The sequence below is a fragment of the Nyctereutes procyonoides genome, unplaced genomic scaffold (genome assembly GCF_905146905.1).
Source record: "Nyctereutes procyonoides isolate TBG_1078 unplaced genomic scaffold, NYPRO_anot_genome, whole genome shotgun sequence".
In the NCBI taxonomy this organism is placed as follows: domain Eukaryota; kingdom Metazoa; phylum Chordata; class Mammalia; order Carnivora; family Canidae; genus Nyctereutes; species Nyctereutes procyonoides.
The window spans coordinates 16,450,487-16,470,442 of NW_026575155.1; the positions used below are offsets into that span (position 1 = coordinate 16,450,487).

Sequence of the window (19,956 nt, forward strand, 5' to 3'; positions counted from 1 at the left end):
TGTACATGGAACATTTTTCCAGGACAGATTGTGTATTAGGCCACAAAACAAGTCTTAATAAATTTAAGAGGGTTAAAGTCACCTCATGCATCTTCTCTGACACCACACTATGAAACTAGAGATTAATTACATGAAGAAAATGGAAAAATTCACAAATATGTGGGGGTTTAAACAACATGCTACTGAACAACCAATTGGCCAAAGATCACATCAAGAGAGATCAAAACAAACCTTGAGACCAATGAAAATGGAAATGTAACATGCCAAAATTTATGAGTTGTGGCAAAAACAGTTCTAAGAGGGAAGTTCATAGCAGTATAGACCTACTTTAAGAAAGAGGAAATGTGGGCAGCCCAGGTGGCTCAGTGGTTTAGCACCGCCTTCAGCCCAGGGCGTGATCCTGGAGACCCGGGATCAAGTCCCATGTTGGGCTCCTTGCCTAGAGCCTGCTTCTCCCTCTGCCTGTCTCTCTGCATTTCTCTCTCTCCCTCTCCCTCCCTCCTTCCGTCTCTCTCCCTCTCTCTCCCTCTTTCCCCACCCCCCCATGAATAAATAAAATCTTAAAAAAAAAAATAGGAAACGTCTCAAACAACCTCACTTTACACCGTAAGGAACTAGAATAAGAAGAACAAACAGCCCAAAGTTAGTAGAAGGAAGGAAATAACAAACATTAGAACAGAAATAAATGCATTAGACTACAAAGACAATAGAAATGATCAGTGAAGCCAAGAGCTGGTTTTTTTAAAAGGTAAAATTGACAGACTTTTTGCTAGACTCGCCAAAATAGAGAGGATTCAAGTCAGAAATCAAAGAGATGTTGCAGCTGACACCGCAGAAATACAAGGGATTGTAAGAGACTACTATGACTGACTATATGCCAACACACTGAACAATCTAGAAGACATGGATAAATTCCTAGGAACACACAACCTAGCAAGAGTGAATTATGATGAAATAGAAAATCTGAACAGACTGATTACTGGTAAGGAGACTGAATCAGAAATCAGAAACATCCCAACAAACAAGGATCAGGTGGTTTCACTGTTGAATCCTATCCAATGTTCAAAGAAGAATTAATTAATACTAGTTCCTCTCAAACTCTTGCGAAAAACAGAAGAGGAGGGAACTCTTCCAAACTCATTCTTTGAGGCCAATGTTTACAAACCAGAAAGGATGCCACAGGAAAAGAACATTACAGGCCAGTATCTCTGATGAACATATGTGTAAAAAGCCTCAAAAACACCTTAGCAAACCGAATTTAACAATACACCAAAAGGATCATATACGTGATCAAATGGGCTTTATTTCAGGGAGGCAAGGATGGTTCATCAACCACAAATCAATCAGTGTGATAAACCACAGTAACAAAGTAAAGAATGAAAATCTTATGATCATCTCAGTAGACTCGGGAAAAGCATTTGGCCAAATTCAGTATCTGTTTACGATAAAAACTCAACAAAGTAGATATAGAGGGAACATACATCAACATAAAGGCCATACATGATAAGCCCTTAGCTGTTATCATGCTTAATGGTGAAATACTGAAAGCCTTTCTTCTAAGATCAGGAACAAAAGGATGCCCACTCTGAATCACTGTTAATCACTGTTGTTTAACATAGTACCAGAAGTCCTTGCCAGAGCAATTAGTCAAGTAAAAGAAATAAAAGGCATGCTAATTGGGAGGAAAGAAGTAAAATGTCACTATTTGCAGATGACATACTATATATATAAAGACCTGAAGACTTCATCAAAAAACTTACAATAAATACAGTAAAGTTGCAGGATACAAAATAAATATGGAGAAATCTGTTGTGTTTCTGTATGCTAATAATGAACTATCAGAGAAATAAAACAATTCCATTTACAATTGCATTGAAGTTGTAAAGAATAAAATACCTAGGAATAAACTTAACCCAAGGAGGTGAAAGACACATATAATGGAAACTATAAGACATTAATGTAAGAAACAAATACATGGGAAGATATTCTAAGCTCTTGGATTGAAAGATTTAATACTGTTAAAATGTCCATACTACCCAGCAATATATAGATTTAGCATAATCCCTATCAAATCCAATATTTTTCATAGAAATGGAACAAATAATCCTAAAATGTGTATGAAATCACAAAAGACTCCAAATACCCAAAGCAATCTTGAGAAAGAACAACGCTGGAGGCATCATGCTCCCTGACTTCAAACTGTATTACAGAGCTGTAGCTATCAAAACACTATGGGAGCAGCATAAAAGGATATATACAGATCAGTGGAACAGAATAAATAAACCCACATATATATGAGCAATTAATTTATGACAAAGGAGCCAACAATGTGTAGTGGAGAAAAAAGTGTCTTCAAATGAATGGTGTTGGGAAAACTGGACAGCCACATGCAGAAGAATGAAACTGGACTCTTGCCTTTAATCCATTTTGAGTTACCTTTTTTTTTTTTTTTTTGGATGGTTTAAAGCTAGAATGTAAGACCTGAAACCATAAAATTTCTAGAAGAAAACATAGGTGGTAAGCTCCTTGATCCTGGTCTTGGCGATGATTTAATGGATCTGGCAACAAAAACAAAAGTGAACTTTTGGGACTCCATCAACCTAAAAAGCTTCTGCACAGCAAAGGAGACCATCAACAAAATGAAATGACAACCACGGAATGGGAGAAAATACTTGTAAATCATGTATTTGATAAGGTGTTAATACCCAAAATATATAAAGGACTCCTATAACTTCAGTAGCAAAACCCGCAACAGTCTGACTAAAACATGTGCAGAGGCTGAATATTTTTCTGGAGAAGACATGTAGATGCTCGACATCACTAATCAGGTTGACGAGGATGTGGAGAAAGGGAAACCCTCGTGCCCTGTTGGTGGGAATGCAAACTGGTGAAGCGACTCTGGAAAACAGAATGGAGGGTCCTCAGGACGTTAAAAATAGAACTACCCTATATGATCCAGCATTCACGCTACTAGGTGTTGACTCAAGAAAATGAAGTTACCTGAAAAGCTGTCTGCGCCTCCATGTTCACTGCAGCATCATTTGCAATAGCCAAGTCATGGAAACCACCTAAGTGTCCGAGGATGGATGAATGGATAGAGAAAACATTGTGTATGTGCTCAGGGCAATACTATTCACCACCAAAAAGAAGGAAATCTTGCCATTTGCAACAACATGGATGGACCTGGAGAGCATTAAGCTTCGTGAAATAAGAGAAAAATAAATACAATTTGATCTCTCTTATATGTGGAATCTGAAAAAAAACTAAAATCAAGCTCAGAGAGCAGATTGATGGGTGCCTAGGATGGGGTGGGGTTTAGGAGAAATGGATGAACTTTTTTGTTTTGTTTTTTAGTTTAAATAAGTTGAATCATTAAAAAAAAAGACATGCATGCACAAAAACAGTAGAACAAAAGGCTAACAAATAGTCATAGCAAAGACGTTATGGCATAGAACATTAGACCGGCCAGCACCTAAGGGTAACATTTTAAATTTTCATTCCCTGAAATTTCTTTTTTCCTTATCTGGTAACAGAATTCAGGAGGCTGAAAACCAGTGCTGGCTGAACACTGGTCTATGCTTGGTGTATTCATTTGTCCTGTGGGGGACCTCAAAGGGCAGGCCGGTGCCCTTAGGGCAGTTAGTGGCTTGGCCCACGCTCTGCCCCCAGGATTGCCTACCTTCCTATATACGTTCATTGTGTACAGTGTTTGGACAACTCATTTAATTTTGTGATAGTTACTGATTGATCATGTCATATTAATGAAGTGACTAAAAGCACTTTGTCATAACGTCCTGCGTGTTAGTAAACCCGTCTGGCCGTGTCAGTGTGGGAAGCGCGAGGTGGGGCATATGGCCCAGAGCTTCCGAGACCCTTCTGGTGACTCACAGATGTCTGGCTACTCTCGTGTTTAGTATTGTCTGGGTGTGTAGCTTTACGTTTCTGCTTTGTTTATGCACACGTTTAATGGGGGTTTGCTTTCTAGATAGGAAGTGGGAAGGCCATCAGTTTGGCGGCCGCTGCTGACCTGGGTGGCTGCTTTGATGGCTGTGGTCAGGCAGGTGGTCTGAACGCGCGGCCCTGTGTTTCTCCTCAGGTGTCCATTGACTGCCCGTGGTCCATCTACTCCACCGTCATCGCCCTGACCTTCAGCGTGCCCTTCAGGACCACACACTCGCTCCTGTCAGCCGGCACACGGTAAAGGCGCACTCTGGGCCCCACTCCCGTGCCATGCTCTCCTGCATGGACACTCTTGCTGCTCAGAGCTTGGCCTCAGTGACGCTGAGTGTGCTTTCTTATGCAACCATGACATCGTAGTCCCCTTGTTCTGATTCGTGACTCCCTGCTGTGCTACAACAGCCAGTCCACACTCAGGGTTCCCCAGCAGCCTCTAAAGGACTTCGGGCAGTTGGTTTGTAGCACATGGGATCCACACCAAGGCCCTGATCCTTCTTCATCTCTCCTTCTATTTGTCAAGCCAGTGACCCATTGCCGAACTTGGTTTGGTTTTCCTTTATTTCTTATTTATTTTTAAAGATTTTATTTATTCCTGAGACACAGAGAGAGAGAGAGGCAGAGACACAGGAGGAGGGAGAAGCAGGTTCCATGCAGGGAGCCTGACATGGGACTTGATCCCAGGACTCCAGGATCACGCCCCAGGCCAAAGGCAGGTGCTAAACTGCTGATCCATCCTCTCAGTTTTCCTTTAGAAAGAAGGTTTACCATTCCGAGTTTGGTCACATTCTTGTGGCTCTCTGCCACCTGCTGATTGCCTCAAGGGCGGGGTTTTCAGCCTCAGAGCTACTCACACTTTGGGTCTGAGAACTCCTCATTTGTGGGGCTGGGGGGTTGCTGTCCTGCACATGCAGCACCCCTGGCTCTCCCATTCTATGCCCGCAGCACTCTCCATCCTCCCCACCCCTTTCGTGACAACCAAAAATATATCTTGAGATGCGGCATGATGTCCCCTGCAGGCCAGAATTGCCTCCAGTTGAGAAGCACTCACTGCTCTGGAAGCTGGATTAGGCTCCAGCTCTGCCTTTGGAGGAGACTGTTTGGAGGTGGAGCCCCGTGCTTTGTCCTTCGGCCTGTCCCCCATCAGTGATGGTGTGCGCATGGACCCCTGGGCTCAGGGCTGAGTCTGGCCTCTCACTGTGGAATTCCTTTTGCTTTCATCTGTTGACATTTGCACAAATTAGTAATAAAAATGCCAGAACTGTATGTAGAGTACAACATTATACTAGCAGCTTGCTTTCTTGCCCTTCCTGTTATGGGGATGGGACTGTAGGTAGGAATGGCTAAAGACACCAACACTGCTAAACAGAAGTTGGGTTGCTTCCTTTCACACTGGCTTTTCAGACTCCTCTTCCCATGTGACAGGGACTGACTGATGGGAACCCTGTGTGTCTGGTGTAGCGAGCACTTTCCTCACCTACTGCAAGCTGCTGCTTGTTTAGGAAAGCCAGTTCTGATCATGTAATAACATGGGTCACAAGCAGAGCATTCTTTGATCCATTTTCCCTCAGAACTGGCTTGCTCGGGAAGATTTGATTTTGGGGGACACTTTCCCCTGTGAGGTCAGAAGCAGAAATATAGGTAGCAACTGGTTCTTTTTTTTTCTTTCTTTTTTTCTTTATTTTTTTTAGCAACTGGTTCTTATTTTACTTTGTCACTCTTTCAATTCCCCAGAGACGGTCTTCTCAATCAAAATACATTTATTAAAATCCTTAGATTTCAAAATCGTCTTTTTTGTTTTTCTGCTTTAGGAAATATATTCAAGTTTGTGTCCAGAACTTGTCAGAACTTGACTTTCAGCTGTCTGACGGTAACCTTGTGGATACTGGCAGTAGTAGTGACCTGCAGCTGGTACCACTGAACACCAAGACCCCGCAGGTAACCCTTCTCCAGAATGGGGCAGAGAATAGGGGGAGCGAGAGTGTGATGGAGGAGTATCTAGAAAGTTCTGAGGAAAACACAGTGTGTTTGTAGAGGGACTCTGGCAACACAAAAACTGGGAGAAGTAAACAGCAGGAAGCACAAGCACATTCCCAAGGGCTCTGAAACTGCAGCTTTGTGGCTGGATGTGCATGTTTGGGTTTCATTCCGTGCTCCGAGCAGCATGGTGGATGGATTGGGAAATAGAATGATGTTTATATTTGTGGAAGAATTAAACTTGTCCTACTGGCGCACAGATTTATGTAACTATAGGGTCATTCTAGAGCTCCGTGTTGATTGCATGGACACCCTCACTCCCGTCCGCCCGGAGCTAAACGCCTGTCCGCGCCCAAGGAGGAAACCCTGTGTTGGTGTAGCCGTGTGAAAGAGTCCTACTTGTGTTCACGCTGCCTGGCTACTGCTCACCTTCCTGTTTCAAATACTCGTTTGTCATGTGTGGTTTTTTTTTTTTTCATGTGTGTTTTTGGCAGTAAATGCTGAGTGTTTAGGAGATAAAAGGTTTTCTTGGGATGTTTGATCAGTAGCATTTTTCAAGGACTTTTTCCCCGGCTAAGATTCCACCCATTTCAAATGCTGGCCCAGCCTGTCCCTGTGTTTGTAGGTGTGGACATTAGGCATGAGATGGTGCTTATTCTGTGTTTAAGTTAACATTAAATGCAAAGTACTTTGCATGAACGCAAAGATGCCCTTTTTGATTGGTTGATGGCATTTCTGTTTTGGAAATGAATGAGGTACTACACACAAATAAATGTTCTGTTTTATTTAGAGAGAGAGTGTGTGTGCCTCAGCATGAGGGGGGTGGGCAGGGGGAATGTCTAGCAGCTCCAGGCCGAGCCCAACATGGGGCTTGATCCCAGGACTCCAGGATCATGACCTGAGCTGAAGGCAGGCACTTAACCGACTGAGCCACCTGGGCACCACAAAAGTTTAAAACTTTGTAACTAGCTTTGCCCAATCTCGTTGCGGCAAGGCGGGCAGGGGGCTGTGGGTGGGGCTGTGGCCACAGGCCTCCAGGGTGACCCACATGGGAGCACCAGGGGGCAGGGTCGTGGCAGGTGGCTGGGCAGTGCGGCTTGGAGCGCAGCCGAGGCGCGGTGTGGGCTGTGTCTGTGTGTGCAATGACAGTGACTCTCTTTGCAGCACATCTACAGCAAGCAGTCAGTGTTCTTTGTGTGGGAGCTGAAGTGGACGCGGGAGCCTCCCCCTTCTCTGCGCTGCCAGTTCTCCGTTGGATTCTCCCCAGCTTCCGAAGGACGGCTCTCTATCCCCTTAAAGCCGTATACTTACGAATTTCAAGTGGAAAATTTTTTTGTATGTATCATATTTTTTGGCGGGGGTGTGGGGTGGGAAAATGGAAAGTGGCAAAAAAAAAGGAAGGTGGCATCACACTCCTTTTAATCTAAAAAAATCAGGTAGAAAAAAACCTTTCAATATAATGAAGCAACAGATCCGGGAAAATCAACAGCTCAGTCGTTGGCTGCTGGTACTTCAGACGCCCAGCTGCTCCTCGGGTGACATGCCTGGTGCGCGTGCAGTCTTGCCAGTGGCTGTAAGATGAGTGTAAGGAGCGAAGGCTCCGGGTCTCTGCTCCCTTTTCCCTTGTTCACGTTTAGAATATCCTGGAACTATTTCCTAGAGTCCTTTCGTCCTGATCCTAGCTGCCACGCGGGGTGGTTACTTTATAAATGGGTTTTATTTTTAAAAGAAAAAGAAAACATCGTAGAAATCTACTTAATCTGTGCTGTGAAGACTCTCCTATAACTTGTGCATTACATGTGGAGCTGGAGGTGGCCTTGGGCTGAGGAGGGAGATGCACTTGTGTTTTGGTTTCTTTGTTGAGACCTGGATTTTGTGTTGGGTAGATGAGAATGTAAATACATAGTTTGTGGTGTTTCCTTTCCTTCTCTACTGAAATCGTAAAACAACACTTCAGGTGTATTCGTCTTTATAGCTCCTGATGTTAGCAGTTTTTTCAGTATGTCCTTCCAGCCGCCTCCCTGCTCCGTTTCACTGTCTCGATCAGCCTTAGGCTTCAGCAGCATCTCCGGCATGATGGGGCTTTCTGTAGCACACACTCCCCTTTCCGGTGTGTTCACAGCGCGCCACATTAAATCATTCATGTGCTACAGTGCACATACATTCATCGGGTTTGCTCGCTGCCCATGATCATGGGTGCTGGCGGTTTCACTGCTCCTTCTTCCTTTGTTTCCTCTTTGAATCACGAAGAGCACAGATAAGGTTTTCTTTCAGACTGTACAAACTGAAAAAAAAAAACTGTACAAACTGCGTGAAGAACCTATCTGCTGGGATTACTGTTCGAAAACCAGTATTCTGTGAGGACTGGAAATAGAGATGCCACTTCTCTAAGGAAAGCTTTATTGAGTTATATAACTTAGATGCCATGAAGTTCAGCCATTTGAAGTGTCCCCTTCGATGCAGGTAGCCATCACTGTGATCCTTATTTTAGAACACTTTTATCATTCCAGAAAGAAACCTTGTTACCCCACTCACTGTCCTCCCCCTACCGCTGCCTCGTCTCAGGCCTTGGCAACCACTAATCCAGGGGCAGATCTGCCAGTATTTTGGCCTATTCTGAACAGTGTGTGCAAATGAGGTGTATTACATGGGTACTTTTATTTATTTATTTAGTTTAAGATTTTATTTATTTGAAAGAGAGAGGATGAACTGAGGGAGAGGCAGACTCCCCACGGAGGAGGGAGCCCGATGCGGGGCTCCATCCCAGGACCCTGAGGTGACCTGAGCCAAAGGCAGATGCCCAGCCAGCTGAGCCACCCAGGTGCCCCTACGTGGGCACTTTTTGCCTCTGGCATCTTCCCCCTGGCACCCTGTAGTGTATACCAGACTTCATTTGTTTTTATGGAGGAAGAGCCGTCCATTGTGCGGGTGGACCACATTTTCCTTCTCATATCCAAGTGACTGGCGTCTGGGCTGTTCTCACTGTGGGGCCGTCAGGAATAATAACGCTGTGAAAATCCCCGTGCAACTTCTCAGTGCTCACTTCTCTTGGGTGAGTATCGGGGCAGAGTCGCTGGGCTGTGTGGGAACTCTGTTTAACTTTTTGAGAAGCCACTGCTCTGTTTTCCAAAGGGACGTCACTTTACACACCCCAGCGACATGTGGGGGCTCCAGCTGCCACATCTTCACCAGCATGTGTCCTCAGCATCCTTCCGCTTCCAGCAGGCGCGAGGGGTCTGTCAATGCAGGTTTTTGTTCTTTTTTTTTTTTTTTTTAAGATTTATTTATTTATTCATGAGAGACACAGGCAGAGGGAGAAGCAGGCTCCCTGTGGGGAGCCCGATGCGGGACTGGATCCCAGATCCTGGGATCATGCCCTGAGCCAAAGGCAAGATGCTCAACCGCTGAGCACCCAGGTGTCCCTGTCAACATGGTTTTGATGAGCATTTCTCTGACGGCGAGTGACGCCGAGCACCTCTCATGTACTTCTTGGCCGCTTGCATGTCTTCTTTGGAAAGATGTCTATTCATATCCTTTGCCCATTTTTAAAATATTTAGGGTTGTCTTTTTATTCTAGTGTTGGAAGAGTTCTTCATGTAGGCTAGACGGCAGCCCCTTGTCACAGGTGCCGCTTGCACACATCTCCCATTCTGTGGGTTGTGTTGTCGCCTTCTCCATGTGTCCTTTGAAGCATAAAAGTTTTTAACTTTGATGAAGTCCACCTTATTAATCACTTTATTGCTTGTACTTTGAAGGGTCTAAAAAATCATTGCTTATCCTAAGATCAGAAAGAAAGATGAGAGGGATCCCTGGGTGGCGCAGCGGTTTGGTGCCTGCCTTTGGCCCAGGGTGCGATCCTGGAGACCCGGGATTGAATCCCACATCAGGCTCCCGGTGCATGGAGCCTGCTTCTCCCTCTGCCTGTGTCTCTGCCTCTCTCTCTCTCTCTCTGTGTGACTATCATAAATAAAATAAATAAAATAAAATAAAATAAAATAAAATAAAATAAAATATAAAATAAATAAAATAAAATAATAAAAAAATAAAATAAAATGATGAGAGAGATCTTGTGTTTTCCTTTTTTTTTTTTTTTTTTTGAAAGATTTGAATGTTTGGGAAATGCTTTTCTTTTAAATTTTTTATTTAAATTCAATTTGCCAGGGCAGCCCAGGTGGCTCAGCAGTTTAGCACCGCCTTTGGCCCAGGGCCTGATTCTGGGGTACTGGGATCAAGTCCCGCGTCGGGCTCCCTGCATGGAGCCTGCTTCTCCCTCTACCTGTGTCTCTGCCTCTCTCTGTGTGTGTCTCTCATGAATACATAAATAAAATCTTTAAAAAAATTAATAAATTCAATTTGCCAACATATAACACCCAGTGCTCATCCCATCAAGTGCCTTCCTTAGTCCCCATCATCTGTGTTTTCCTCCAAGAGTTTTATACTTTTTTGCATTAGGTCTGCAATCTCCTTTGGGGTAACTCTGTATGGTGAGAGGTGGTCCAAGTTCATTCTTCCCATGAGGCTACTCCGATGTCCCTGTAGCATTTTTTTTAAATTTTTTTTATTTATTTATGATAGTCACAGAGAGAGAGAGAGAGAGGCAGAGACACAGGCAGAGGGAGAAGCAGGCTCCATGCACCGGGAGCCCGATGTGGGATTCGATCTCGGGTCTCCAGGATCGCGCCCTGGGCCAAAGGCAGGCGCTAAACTGCTGCGCCACCCAGGGATCCCCCTGTAGCATTTTTTGATAGGACTAGTCGTTCCTACTCCATTGGATGGTCTTGACATCCTTGTTGAAATCAGTTGGCCATCGGTGTTAAGAATTTGTTCCAGGCGCTGATGGCTGCTGCCTGGTGTGGAAGGCACCTCACTGCTACCTTCTGCTCCCATGGTTGCCCCGCAGCCACCCGTCTCTGTCCCACTGCCGTCAGAAGGCAGCATCGAGGACATGCACTGAGGACAGCATGTCCCTTCACCACTGTCTCTGGGCTCCCTTCCAAGATCCAAGCTCCGAGCAAAGCTCACCCTTCCTCAGCTGAGCTCCCAAACATTCCAGACTGCACGCGTCCAGCTGGGAGCTTCTTGGGAGCACAGAGCTGTTCAGTCGGCCACCCTAATGCTGCCTTTTCTCCCTCCTCCCTCCTGTGCTCCCTCCTCCTTCCCTGCCCCACAGATGCCTCTGCTCCAACCCTGTCTTTTATGCCCTTGATCTTGGAAGGCTGCAGAAGATCCTGGCAGTGGCTTCCTTCAGATCCGTAGAAGTCGGTTCCACTCCCAGACAGATGTCATTGGGTGTTTAACGGGAAAATCCCAGCAAGGGGCAGCCCAGGTGGCTCAGCGGTTTAGCACTGCCTTCGGCCCAGGGTGTGATCCTGGAGACCCGGGATTGAGTCCCACGTCAGGCTCTCTGCATGGAGCCTGCTTCTCCCTCTGCCTGTGGCTCTGCCTCTCTCTCTTTCTCTCTCTCTCTCTCTTTCGTGAATAAATAAATAAAATCTTAAAAAAAAAAAAAAATCCCCAAGCAAAGCCCGTCTGGGACTACTTACTGTTAAATCTCGCTGGCTCCCAGGAAAATGTTTTATTTTGGCAACAGGCTTCTTAATATTCTAAAATGTATTTTCTTTGAACGTTTCCTAACACCAGTAGAATACTTTTGAATCAAGTTTGCTATAATGATTTCGTGTACATTATGACTTTAGTAAGATAGCTCTTGTTGCGTGTAGCACGGCACCGGATGGTCAGTCCTGGTTCAACAAAAGGCCATGAGCAATTGCATAAGAGAAGTTGACTGCTCACAGGTGCTGGAGGAAGTACATGGCATGCCCTGAGGGGCCACACTGGGAGGTGAAGGCAGAGAGCACCTGGGGGCGCAGGCAGGAGGGGGCCGTGTGCTTTTATTGGCATCTGGGGTTCCCGGGCTAGGACTGGACTGGTCATTTTGAACCAGGACAGTGGGGCTCGTGTAAGCCCCGTGGGGCTTTTATCTCGGGGGCACATGAGGGGAAGGTGCTGGGGGCTGTTGATCAGAAGGGGGCTTAGGGAGATGCTGTCAGGAGCTTACCTTTGCGTGTGACCCCGTACCCAGGGCATGTGCCTGCCTGAGGGCCGGTGTCCATGCAGGGCCCCCGCAGGCTGCTTGGCCAACAAAACGGATACTGAGGCAGCAAGAGCAGGAGCAGCGGAGTTACTCTCACAGGATCCTGAAGGAACAACCCTTACCTTCCAAAGTAGCACCGCCAGGCTTCAGGTCTTTGTCCCAGGTGGTGAGGATGTCAGGCAGGTGGGAATAGGTGTGGCTGTTGGGCGAAGAGGTCATCGAGGAAAGGAGAACGTTGGGCCAGAGGCCAGGAAGGAGTGTTACCTTCGCTCTTTGCGGTTCTGGGTCGTGTTTGTAAGAGGATGTGCGTGTTTCTAGGGATGCCTCCCGAACTACCGAGGGGTGAAGCGACAGGCTCTCTGGGCTCTGCCTTCAGTGCCCCAGGAGACGAATACCTGTCAGTCCAGAGAGAGAGAGAAAGCAGATGGAGCAAACCGTTGATACTCCTGAGTCGGGTGACAGCGAGCGGCAAGGGTCCGCCTGAGAAAGACTCGGGTGCTCGCGGCGGGGACTCGCCAAGCACGTGTCCCCGCGAGGGGGTTGCTCCGGGGCCGCGGCCGGCATCTCCTCTGACTCCGCGAAGCGGCCGAGCCAGGCCCTCCTCCTCCGATGCCCGCGGGCACCCGGGGCCGAGGATACCGTCCCTGCAGGCCGTTCACACACGCGCTTGTCTCCCTTTCTCGCCCAGACATTGTATAACGTGAGAGCTGAGATCCTGCCCCCCTCGGGCACGGAGCACTGTCGGACCGGCTCGCTGTGCTCCCTGGAGGTGTCCATCACGCGGCTCTCGGACCTCCTGGAGGTGGATAAGGACGAAGCACTGACAGAGTCGGACGACTATTTTTCGACCAAGCTTATGTATGAAGGTAGGTCTGGAGGTGTCTTTTCCCCTAACTGCTGTGCTACCCCGCGTGTGAGGGGCTTGTGCCCCCTCTTCCCACAGTAGTGTTCCCTATCTGAAGAGAGACTGTTCTAGGATCAGAAAAGCTCATTTGAATGTTTTATTACATGGCGTGGTCCTAGGCAGGCGGGGTGTTGGGCTTGGGTGCCAGGGAGTCAGGTTTTCTCAAGCGGTCGTTGGGAACGCCGTGGCCCCCAGAGCTGCCCTTCCCTCTCTGCCCGTGATTCAGGGTCTTCCCAGCGCTGCCGCCCAGCAGTCCGTGTGTCCTGGAGTCCGGGCCTCGTTACATCCCCAGCCCCAGCTCCATTCCCCCCATCTCCCAGCACTGGCCCCCTGTACGGGCTCCTCCCTGTTGCCCACTGCTCCAGACTCCCCGTCCCCATCCACCTCCTCCAGGCCCTGGGCTGCTTCACAAGCAGCTCAGTTTGGGGTGTCAGGACCGTTTATGCTCTAAGAAATGGTTGAGGAGCCAACGATTTCTTGTTTTAGTCCCTTAAAAATCACAGTAAATGCATTACATGACATGCTTGAAAAAGAACTGTTTTCCGAAACAAAACAAGACATAATTGTGCACCCCTGGATTCTCCCTAACGTCTGGATTCCCGGAAGGTAGCTGAGTCGTCCTGCTGCCCTCCGTGTGTGGCGACGTGGCTGAAGGATGTGAGGGCGCCCCAGGGTCGCCCAGATGGGTAGTTGTAAAGGGAGGCCTCCTTCGACAGCCCTCTTGTAACCGTGGTTCTCACCAGAACTTGACAAGTGGAACTTTCTTCCGGGCTGGGTACGGAGTGGACTCTGAAACCACGTGAACCAACTTTTCATACTCCGTTTCCTCAGAGCCTTACATCTGGCTTGTAGTTTGAGAGGCCCTCTTACCTCCGGCTGGCACCCCTTTCCAGCCCGCTCGGAGCTCATCAGGGTAGTCCGAGTCCTGGGACGCTGCTGGGCTCGCAGTGGCAAAGGCAGATTTTCTGAAATTCTCCCTTTTGATCAGAGTTTCGAACTGTATCATTGGCTACTTCTTTGAAGTGACAGGCTCACGCCCCTTCTTTTTCGAGACGACATCTGCCCAGTACCGCAGACTGAAGAGCACCGCTGGCTCAGTCCCAGTGAGCCCGGGAGCCTGGGGGCCCAGAGTGAGGGGTTCACGGGGCCCGTCTCGAATGGTTTGCAGCTTCTCAGGAGTCTATAATCATTTCAGAGTTAAAGTTAAAAAGATGTTTCTTTAAGGACTGGATTTAATAAAATTAATTTTGACTACTCCACGAAGGACAGCCTTAAGTAAAACTGGCGCAGTTTCTATCCTCAAGTGTGTGGTGAGGAACCCACTGGCCCAACCCCTCGCACGTGGGGCCTCGGTTCACCCTCAGGCCTCCGGCACCAGCCACCGGTGTGCCTGGCAGCCCAGGGAGAAAGGCAGGGGTGTGACCCCCTGGTGCCCCAGGAACCACTGTCTGAGAACTGCTGCGGCACCTCCCTCAGAGGCTCCCCTGCCCTGTGTAGGAAGCCGGCCCTCTGCCACCCCTTCTCTGCTGCTTGGGGACCTTCGGTCCTTGGAGCTCCTGGGCCCTGCTATGTGTCCCCTTGACAGGGCTGCTGTCACCTCTCTGCAGGGCCATCTGCTTGTCCAGACAAGGCTCTGACCTGCCAACTTCTTGAGTGACTGCTCGATTACATATTTGTATTACACTGAATTATGTCACGGTTGTGTTTTAATAATTAGTGCTAATAACTGCATATATTAGGAATATCTGCTGTGCTGCAGGTCGAAGGGCTTACATACGTCTGTTTCCGTCCCATGCCAGGGGCTTGTCCAAGCGGCAGGTTGGGATCGGGACCCCCCAGTCTGATGCCACCACCTGCTAGATGGACCGCCACCCTGTTCCACCCCATTCCAAATTTAACAGCCAGCGCGCCCGTAGTGTGACACACCGCCTTCCAGCACAGTTGAATCACTGTTCGTTTATGATGTTGAGCAGAACAAAGTGACTTTCCCTGTGCATCCAACACGTATCTTATTATCAAACCATACGTGTTTCCTGTTCAGGTACAGTTATGAGGCAGCAAGATACAGAATGTATCCAGTTTCGGATTTTACACTCTGGAGTGTGGGGCTGCTGGTGGCTCTTATTTTGGTGTGAACACGGAGTGCCCTCTCCTGGGGTAAAACCAGTGCTTTCCTTGTTTCAGTGGTGGACAACAGCAGCAATTGGGCAGTGTGCGGGAAGAGTTCTGGCGTCATCTCCATGCCTGTGGCCGCGCAGGCCACTCACCGGGTCCACATGGAGGTGATGCCCCTCTTTGCGGGGTACCTCCCCCTTCCTGACGTCAGGCTGTTTAAATACCTCCCCCATCACTCTGCGCACTCCTCACAACTGGATGCCGGTAAGGATTCTTGGACATGAAGGGTGCGCTCGCTGTTGGGAGTGCGAGGAGGTGGTTGACCCAGCTCCAGCCACCGGGCTTGTGGATCAACAGCGTGGGTCTGGTGCCAGCGGGGTCTAACACCAAACACCCGGTCGGGGTCACAAGTTGTAGGCACCTGCTCTGAGACCCACACGGGTCCTCCGAGGGCCCACGCACTAGGTTCTCTCTAAACGGGCCGCCTCAGCCGACGTGTTTGTGCACCTGAGGTCGCTCGGGCGGCCCGCTGCTCCTGGGATGGGTCACTGGTCTGTGTCGGTGGGCCCGTGTCTCACTTCCGTGCATTTTGCAGACAGCTGGATAGAGAACGACAGCCTGTCGGTGGACAAGCACGTGGATGAGCAGCTGGACAGCGGCAGCATCAAGAGCAGGGGCAGCGTGCACTCGGCCTCCAGCAGCGAGCACAAAGGCTTGCCCATGCCCCGGCTCCAAGCACTGCCGCCCGGCCAGGTCTTCAACTCCAGCACGGGCATGCAGATCCTGGTCATCCCCAGCAAAGACGACCATGTGCTCGAAGTCAGCGTCACATGACCCCGCCTCAGGTCGGCACACGCCCCAGGCCGGGTGTGCGCACGCTTGAAGGGATCCTGGCTCCACTGCTCTCTCCATCGCAACATTCTCGCGCTAACCAGACTTTCGGTGATCCTGCCTGGCCACGGAAGCCTCCGAGGAGTTCGGCGTGTGGCTGGTCGGCTGAGTTACAGCGTTTATTTTTGTGTTGTCAGTGGTGTTACTCTCTCATCTCCCCGTCCCTGTGTCCCTGTCCCCGTGCCGGCGTCCTGCAGTGTTGGCCCAGAGCCCCACTCCCTCCCGTCGCCCCCTCCCCGCTCACCTGGCAGCCTCCTGGTCCATGGGTTCCTTCTGGAGTCTGTGTGCCCTCGGGGGAGACACAACGGCTGCCCCCTCGATACTGGACCAGGTGGATCCGTGAGTCTCCTGGGGGATAAAACACCATCCTTTATCCCAGATGAGCAGTGCTTTTCTAGAATAACAACTCCCCATTAGGGCAGGTCAGCGAGGCTGAGGGCTGGGGTGGGGTGGGAACAGAACCCCTTCTGTGCCTTGGGGGTCGCACGGGGTGGACCTGGAACCTCCATTAGCTGGAGCCATCTTAAAGGTACTTTGGGAAGATTAGACCGGGGCCTAAGGGACGACTTGGAATCGAAGTAGTTTAGGAATAAATGTTTCTAGAACCCCTGCTCCCCATGACGTTGACTGAATGTCATATGCACTTGGAATTAAATATGTATTTATTTTAATTATCATTATATATGTGGGGGTTGATACATTGTTTTCTTCTCACCTTTAAAGTCTTCACATGTCATTGTCACTGTGTAATCAATATGTTTCTTCTGCACCCGAGTCCTAGACATTAAGAGGCTCCGTTTCAGGGGAGACTGGGAGTGCCCTCTCAGTGTGCTTCTAGTTTGGTTGTGGAAAGGACGAAAGTCTTGGAATGTTCTCTGCCGGCCCACTAAAATTGCCATCGTACCATACCAATGGATTAATTTGCTTTTGGTTGTAAATTTAATTGTACATATGGTTGATTTATTATTTTTAAAAGTACAGACTAACTGATGTAATGTTTATGTATAAGTTGCACCAAAAATCAAGGATAAAATAAACGTGTGTTTGTTTTTACTGGTGTGAGAGTCACAGCTTGTAAATAAGTGTTGGGTGTATGCAACCTTTTCCAGCTCTCCAAAGCGATGTATTTTTGTACATAAGAAATAGAGAACTCTTACTTCCCTGACAAGGCGTGGTTGGAATCGAGCCTGACCGGACTGCTGAGTGTAGACCGGACTGCTGCAAGTGAGTGTAGACAGGTCCAGCAGGGGGTGCGGCCGCGTGGGAGCAACTTCAAGCATGTGAGCCAGAGAGGAGAGGGGGCCTCTGCAGCAGCTGCTGCCAGTCCTGCCGGTCACCTGTGGGTGTGGGAGCGAGGCTGGCGGGGTGACGGGGTGGGGTGGTGGCGGGGAGCAGGGAGCGGGGGCCGGCGGGAAGCTCGGAGCAACTAGAACAGAGCAGTCGTGTCCACGCTTCTGTGCGCTGTCTTTTCACTCAACAGATGAGGTGGCGTGATTCCCCCCACCCTGCCCTGTCTTTTTCATTTACAGAAATCGGAAATGTATAAAGAAGGTCGATATCTGTGTGTTTAATTAAACTTTTCAGAAATTTATCTTCCTTAGGTGCACTTTAAAACTAATCAACTAGTTAGGCAAATTAGAGCTTCAGAATCTAATAATAGATAGTTTAGGGTTTCTAAAATAAGTTTGTTTTGTTGTAAAAAATTGATGTTTTCCCTACAGATCTGCCTTCAAGCACTGGGAATAAAGAGATCTTTGAGATTTGATTCTGTCAGAAAAGCCTCACACTCTGTATAATGTGGCTTTCCCTCTCACCTTCCGGAAGGGGGATTTGATTCGATGGTTACCTTATTTCTGTTTGATTTCTTTGTGTCTGGGTTCTAATCCCGCGATGAAATTCTCTAGTTATATAATATACTTAGAGGGAAAAAAATGAAGGGGGAATCCAAAATGCTCGTGGTGGTTTCTTTCTATCTTCAGTTTGTATAAAATCAAATTTATTGCAGGTTTGGTCGCTCCACCACCCCACCCCGGGAATTACCCAAAAGATCTTTTGCAACCTAAGTTACATGGGTGCCTCTGTTTTTGTTTGGTTCTACACAAAAGAAAAATGTCACCTAAGCTTCACCTTTTTTTTTTTTTTAAGGCGGTACTTGGATTTTTGTTGTGTTTAAAATAAAATAAGGCTTATACGTTTGAGACAAGCTGGTTTTGTTAATAAAGATGCAGCAGCTGTTAAATAATTGTGACGCCGGATATAGAACGTGTATCTAAAAAGCAGAATATGCAGCCGTTTTACACATACTGTGGAAGATGTAAATACTAGCAAATGGAAAAGGAATTAAGTTATAATTTTGGTGAATTTCATGGGGCTTCCTATGATCGGAAAAATTATAACTTCTGATTCTAATATGGGAATTGTTGTATTTAATCTGAAAATGACTTTTACCTACAGTCCATTGTCAGCACAGCCGGTCATGGGTTGGATTCGTGTACCAGTAAGTCTCGGTTGGTATCCCATGGTTAGCAGAGGAGAGACACACAGGCTCCGGTTCAGGGTTTCTTTAGTGTTTAAGCTTGAGTCATAAAATGAACTCAAGGAGTCTCTCCAGATGTGTACATAAAATGAAACATCATACCACTTTTTAAAGAACAAACTATGCTGATCTAAATGTCTTGCTGTCGATTGTGATCTTTAAAATAAATCCGTGATTTTGGAATCTGAATTTTCATGGAAATGCCCCTTTCTCTAAATTTAGCCATCGAACTATATCCGGCTGTAAGACCCGAAAGCATCGTCAATAAAATTTGCTGGGATTCTGTGACTGGAAAAGGTGACAAGTTGGTGACTTTGACACTGCAGGTATTAATTCCATTTTCATGGTTTACTAGGAGAGTCATTTTTCACATTGTTCTGTAATATATTGTTAGACTAAAGCCATTGTATTAAGACTGTTTAAAATGTAAGCATTGTAATTCTGAAAATACACATTTTAAGAAGAAACTTTGCTGTTTTGAACTTCATTCTTTTGCTGAGGAGCTTGTAAAGAATTTTCTTGGCTTCTCCCTAATGCTTCCTGACTCGAAGCAAAGATCATTTATTTAACGTTGTGGGGAGCATCAGGGATTTTTTTCATAGTTCATCCCCCGGTGGCCCCTAGGAATGAAGACGTTCGAATCTTTAGGTTTTTTGTAAACAATGTGCCAACCTAACGTGTCGCAAGGTAACTACCCTTGTGACGTTTGGTAGCATCGCGAATACAATTTCTGAAGCTGCTTCGAGTCTTGCTTTCGGTCCCCGGGTCGCAATGCGGAAGCTGTTGAAACTGACCGTGGGGCCGGAGCTCCTCACCTACTCAGGGAGGAGCTACCTGAGCGGAGGCGCCCACCCCGCTCTACAGGGCTGGAGCCCGGGCCCTGCTGGGTGCAGGTGGGGGCGGGGCCTGCGGCTGGGATCCGCCTCGGGGCGCAGCAGGGACGGGGCCGGCGGCTGGGACTCCGCCTCGGGATGCGGAGGGGGCGGGGCCTGCGGCTGGGATCCGCCTCGGGATGCGGCGGGGGCGGGGCCTGCGGCTGGGACTCCGCCTCGGGGGGCGTGGCCTGCGGCTGGGATCCGCCCCGGGGCGCGGCGGGGGCGGGGCCTGCGGCTGGGATCCGCCTCGGGATGCGGAGGGGGCGGGGCTGCGGCTGGGATCCGCCTCGGGGCGCGGCGGGGGCGGGGCCTGCGGCTGGGATCCGCCTCGGGGCGCGGCGGGGGCGGGGCCTGCGGCTGGGACTCCGCCTCGGGACGCGGCGGGGGCGGGGCCTGCGGCTGGGATCCGCCTCGGGACGCGGGGGGGCGGGGCCTGCGGCTGGGATCCGCCTCGGGCGGCGGGGGCGGCTGCGGGACTCCGCCTCGGGGCTGGCCGCCTCGGGGCGCAGCAGGGGCGGGGCTGCGGGACTCCGCCTCGGGATGCGGAGGGGCGGGGCCTGCGGCTGGGATCCGCCTCGGGATGCGGAGGGGGCGGGGCCTGCGGCTGGGA

The 19,956-nt window shown here is 48.8% G+C and overlaps 1 protein-coding gene across 3 annotated transcripts in view; it reads left to right on the top strand.

Moving 5' to 3' along the window:
- TRAPPC10 (trafficking protein particle complex subunit 10) overlaps positions 1 to 16,992 on the top strand; it is an 87,218-nt gene extending 70,226 nt beyond the window's left edge. For all 3 annotated transcript variants that reach the window (XM_055313417.1, XM_055313418.1, XM_055313419.1), the window contains 6 exons: positions 4,097 to 4,197; positions 5,766 to 5,892; positions 7,096 to 7,266; positions 12,714 to 12,891; positions 15,114 to 15,308; positions 15,640 to 16,992. In XM_055313417.1, coding sequence (XP_055169392.1) covers positions 4,097 to 4,197; positions 5,766 to 5,892; positions 7,096 to 7,266; positions 12,714 to 12,891; positions 15,114 to 15,308; positions 15,640 to 15,878 — 1,011 coding nt within the window. In that variant the 3' untranslated portion in view covers positions 15,879 to 16,992. The remainder of the gene's footprint in view (positions 1 to 4,096; positions 4,198 to 5,765; positions 5,893 to 7,095; positions 7,267 to 12,713; positions 12,892 to 15,113; positions 15,309 to 15,639) is intronic.
- Positions 16,993 to 19,956: the final 2,964 nt, after the last annotated feature.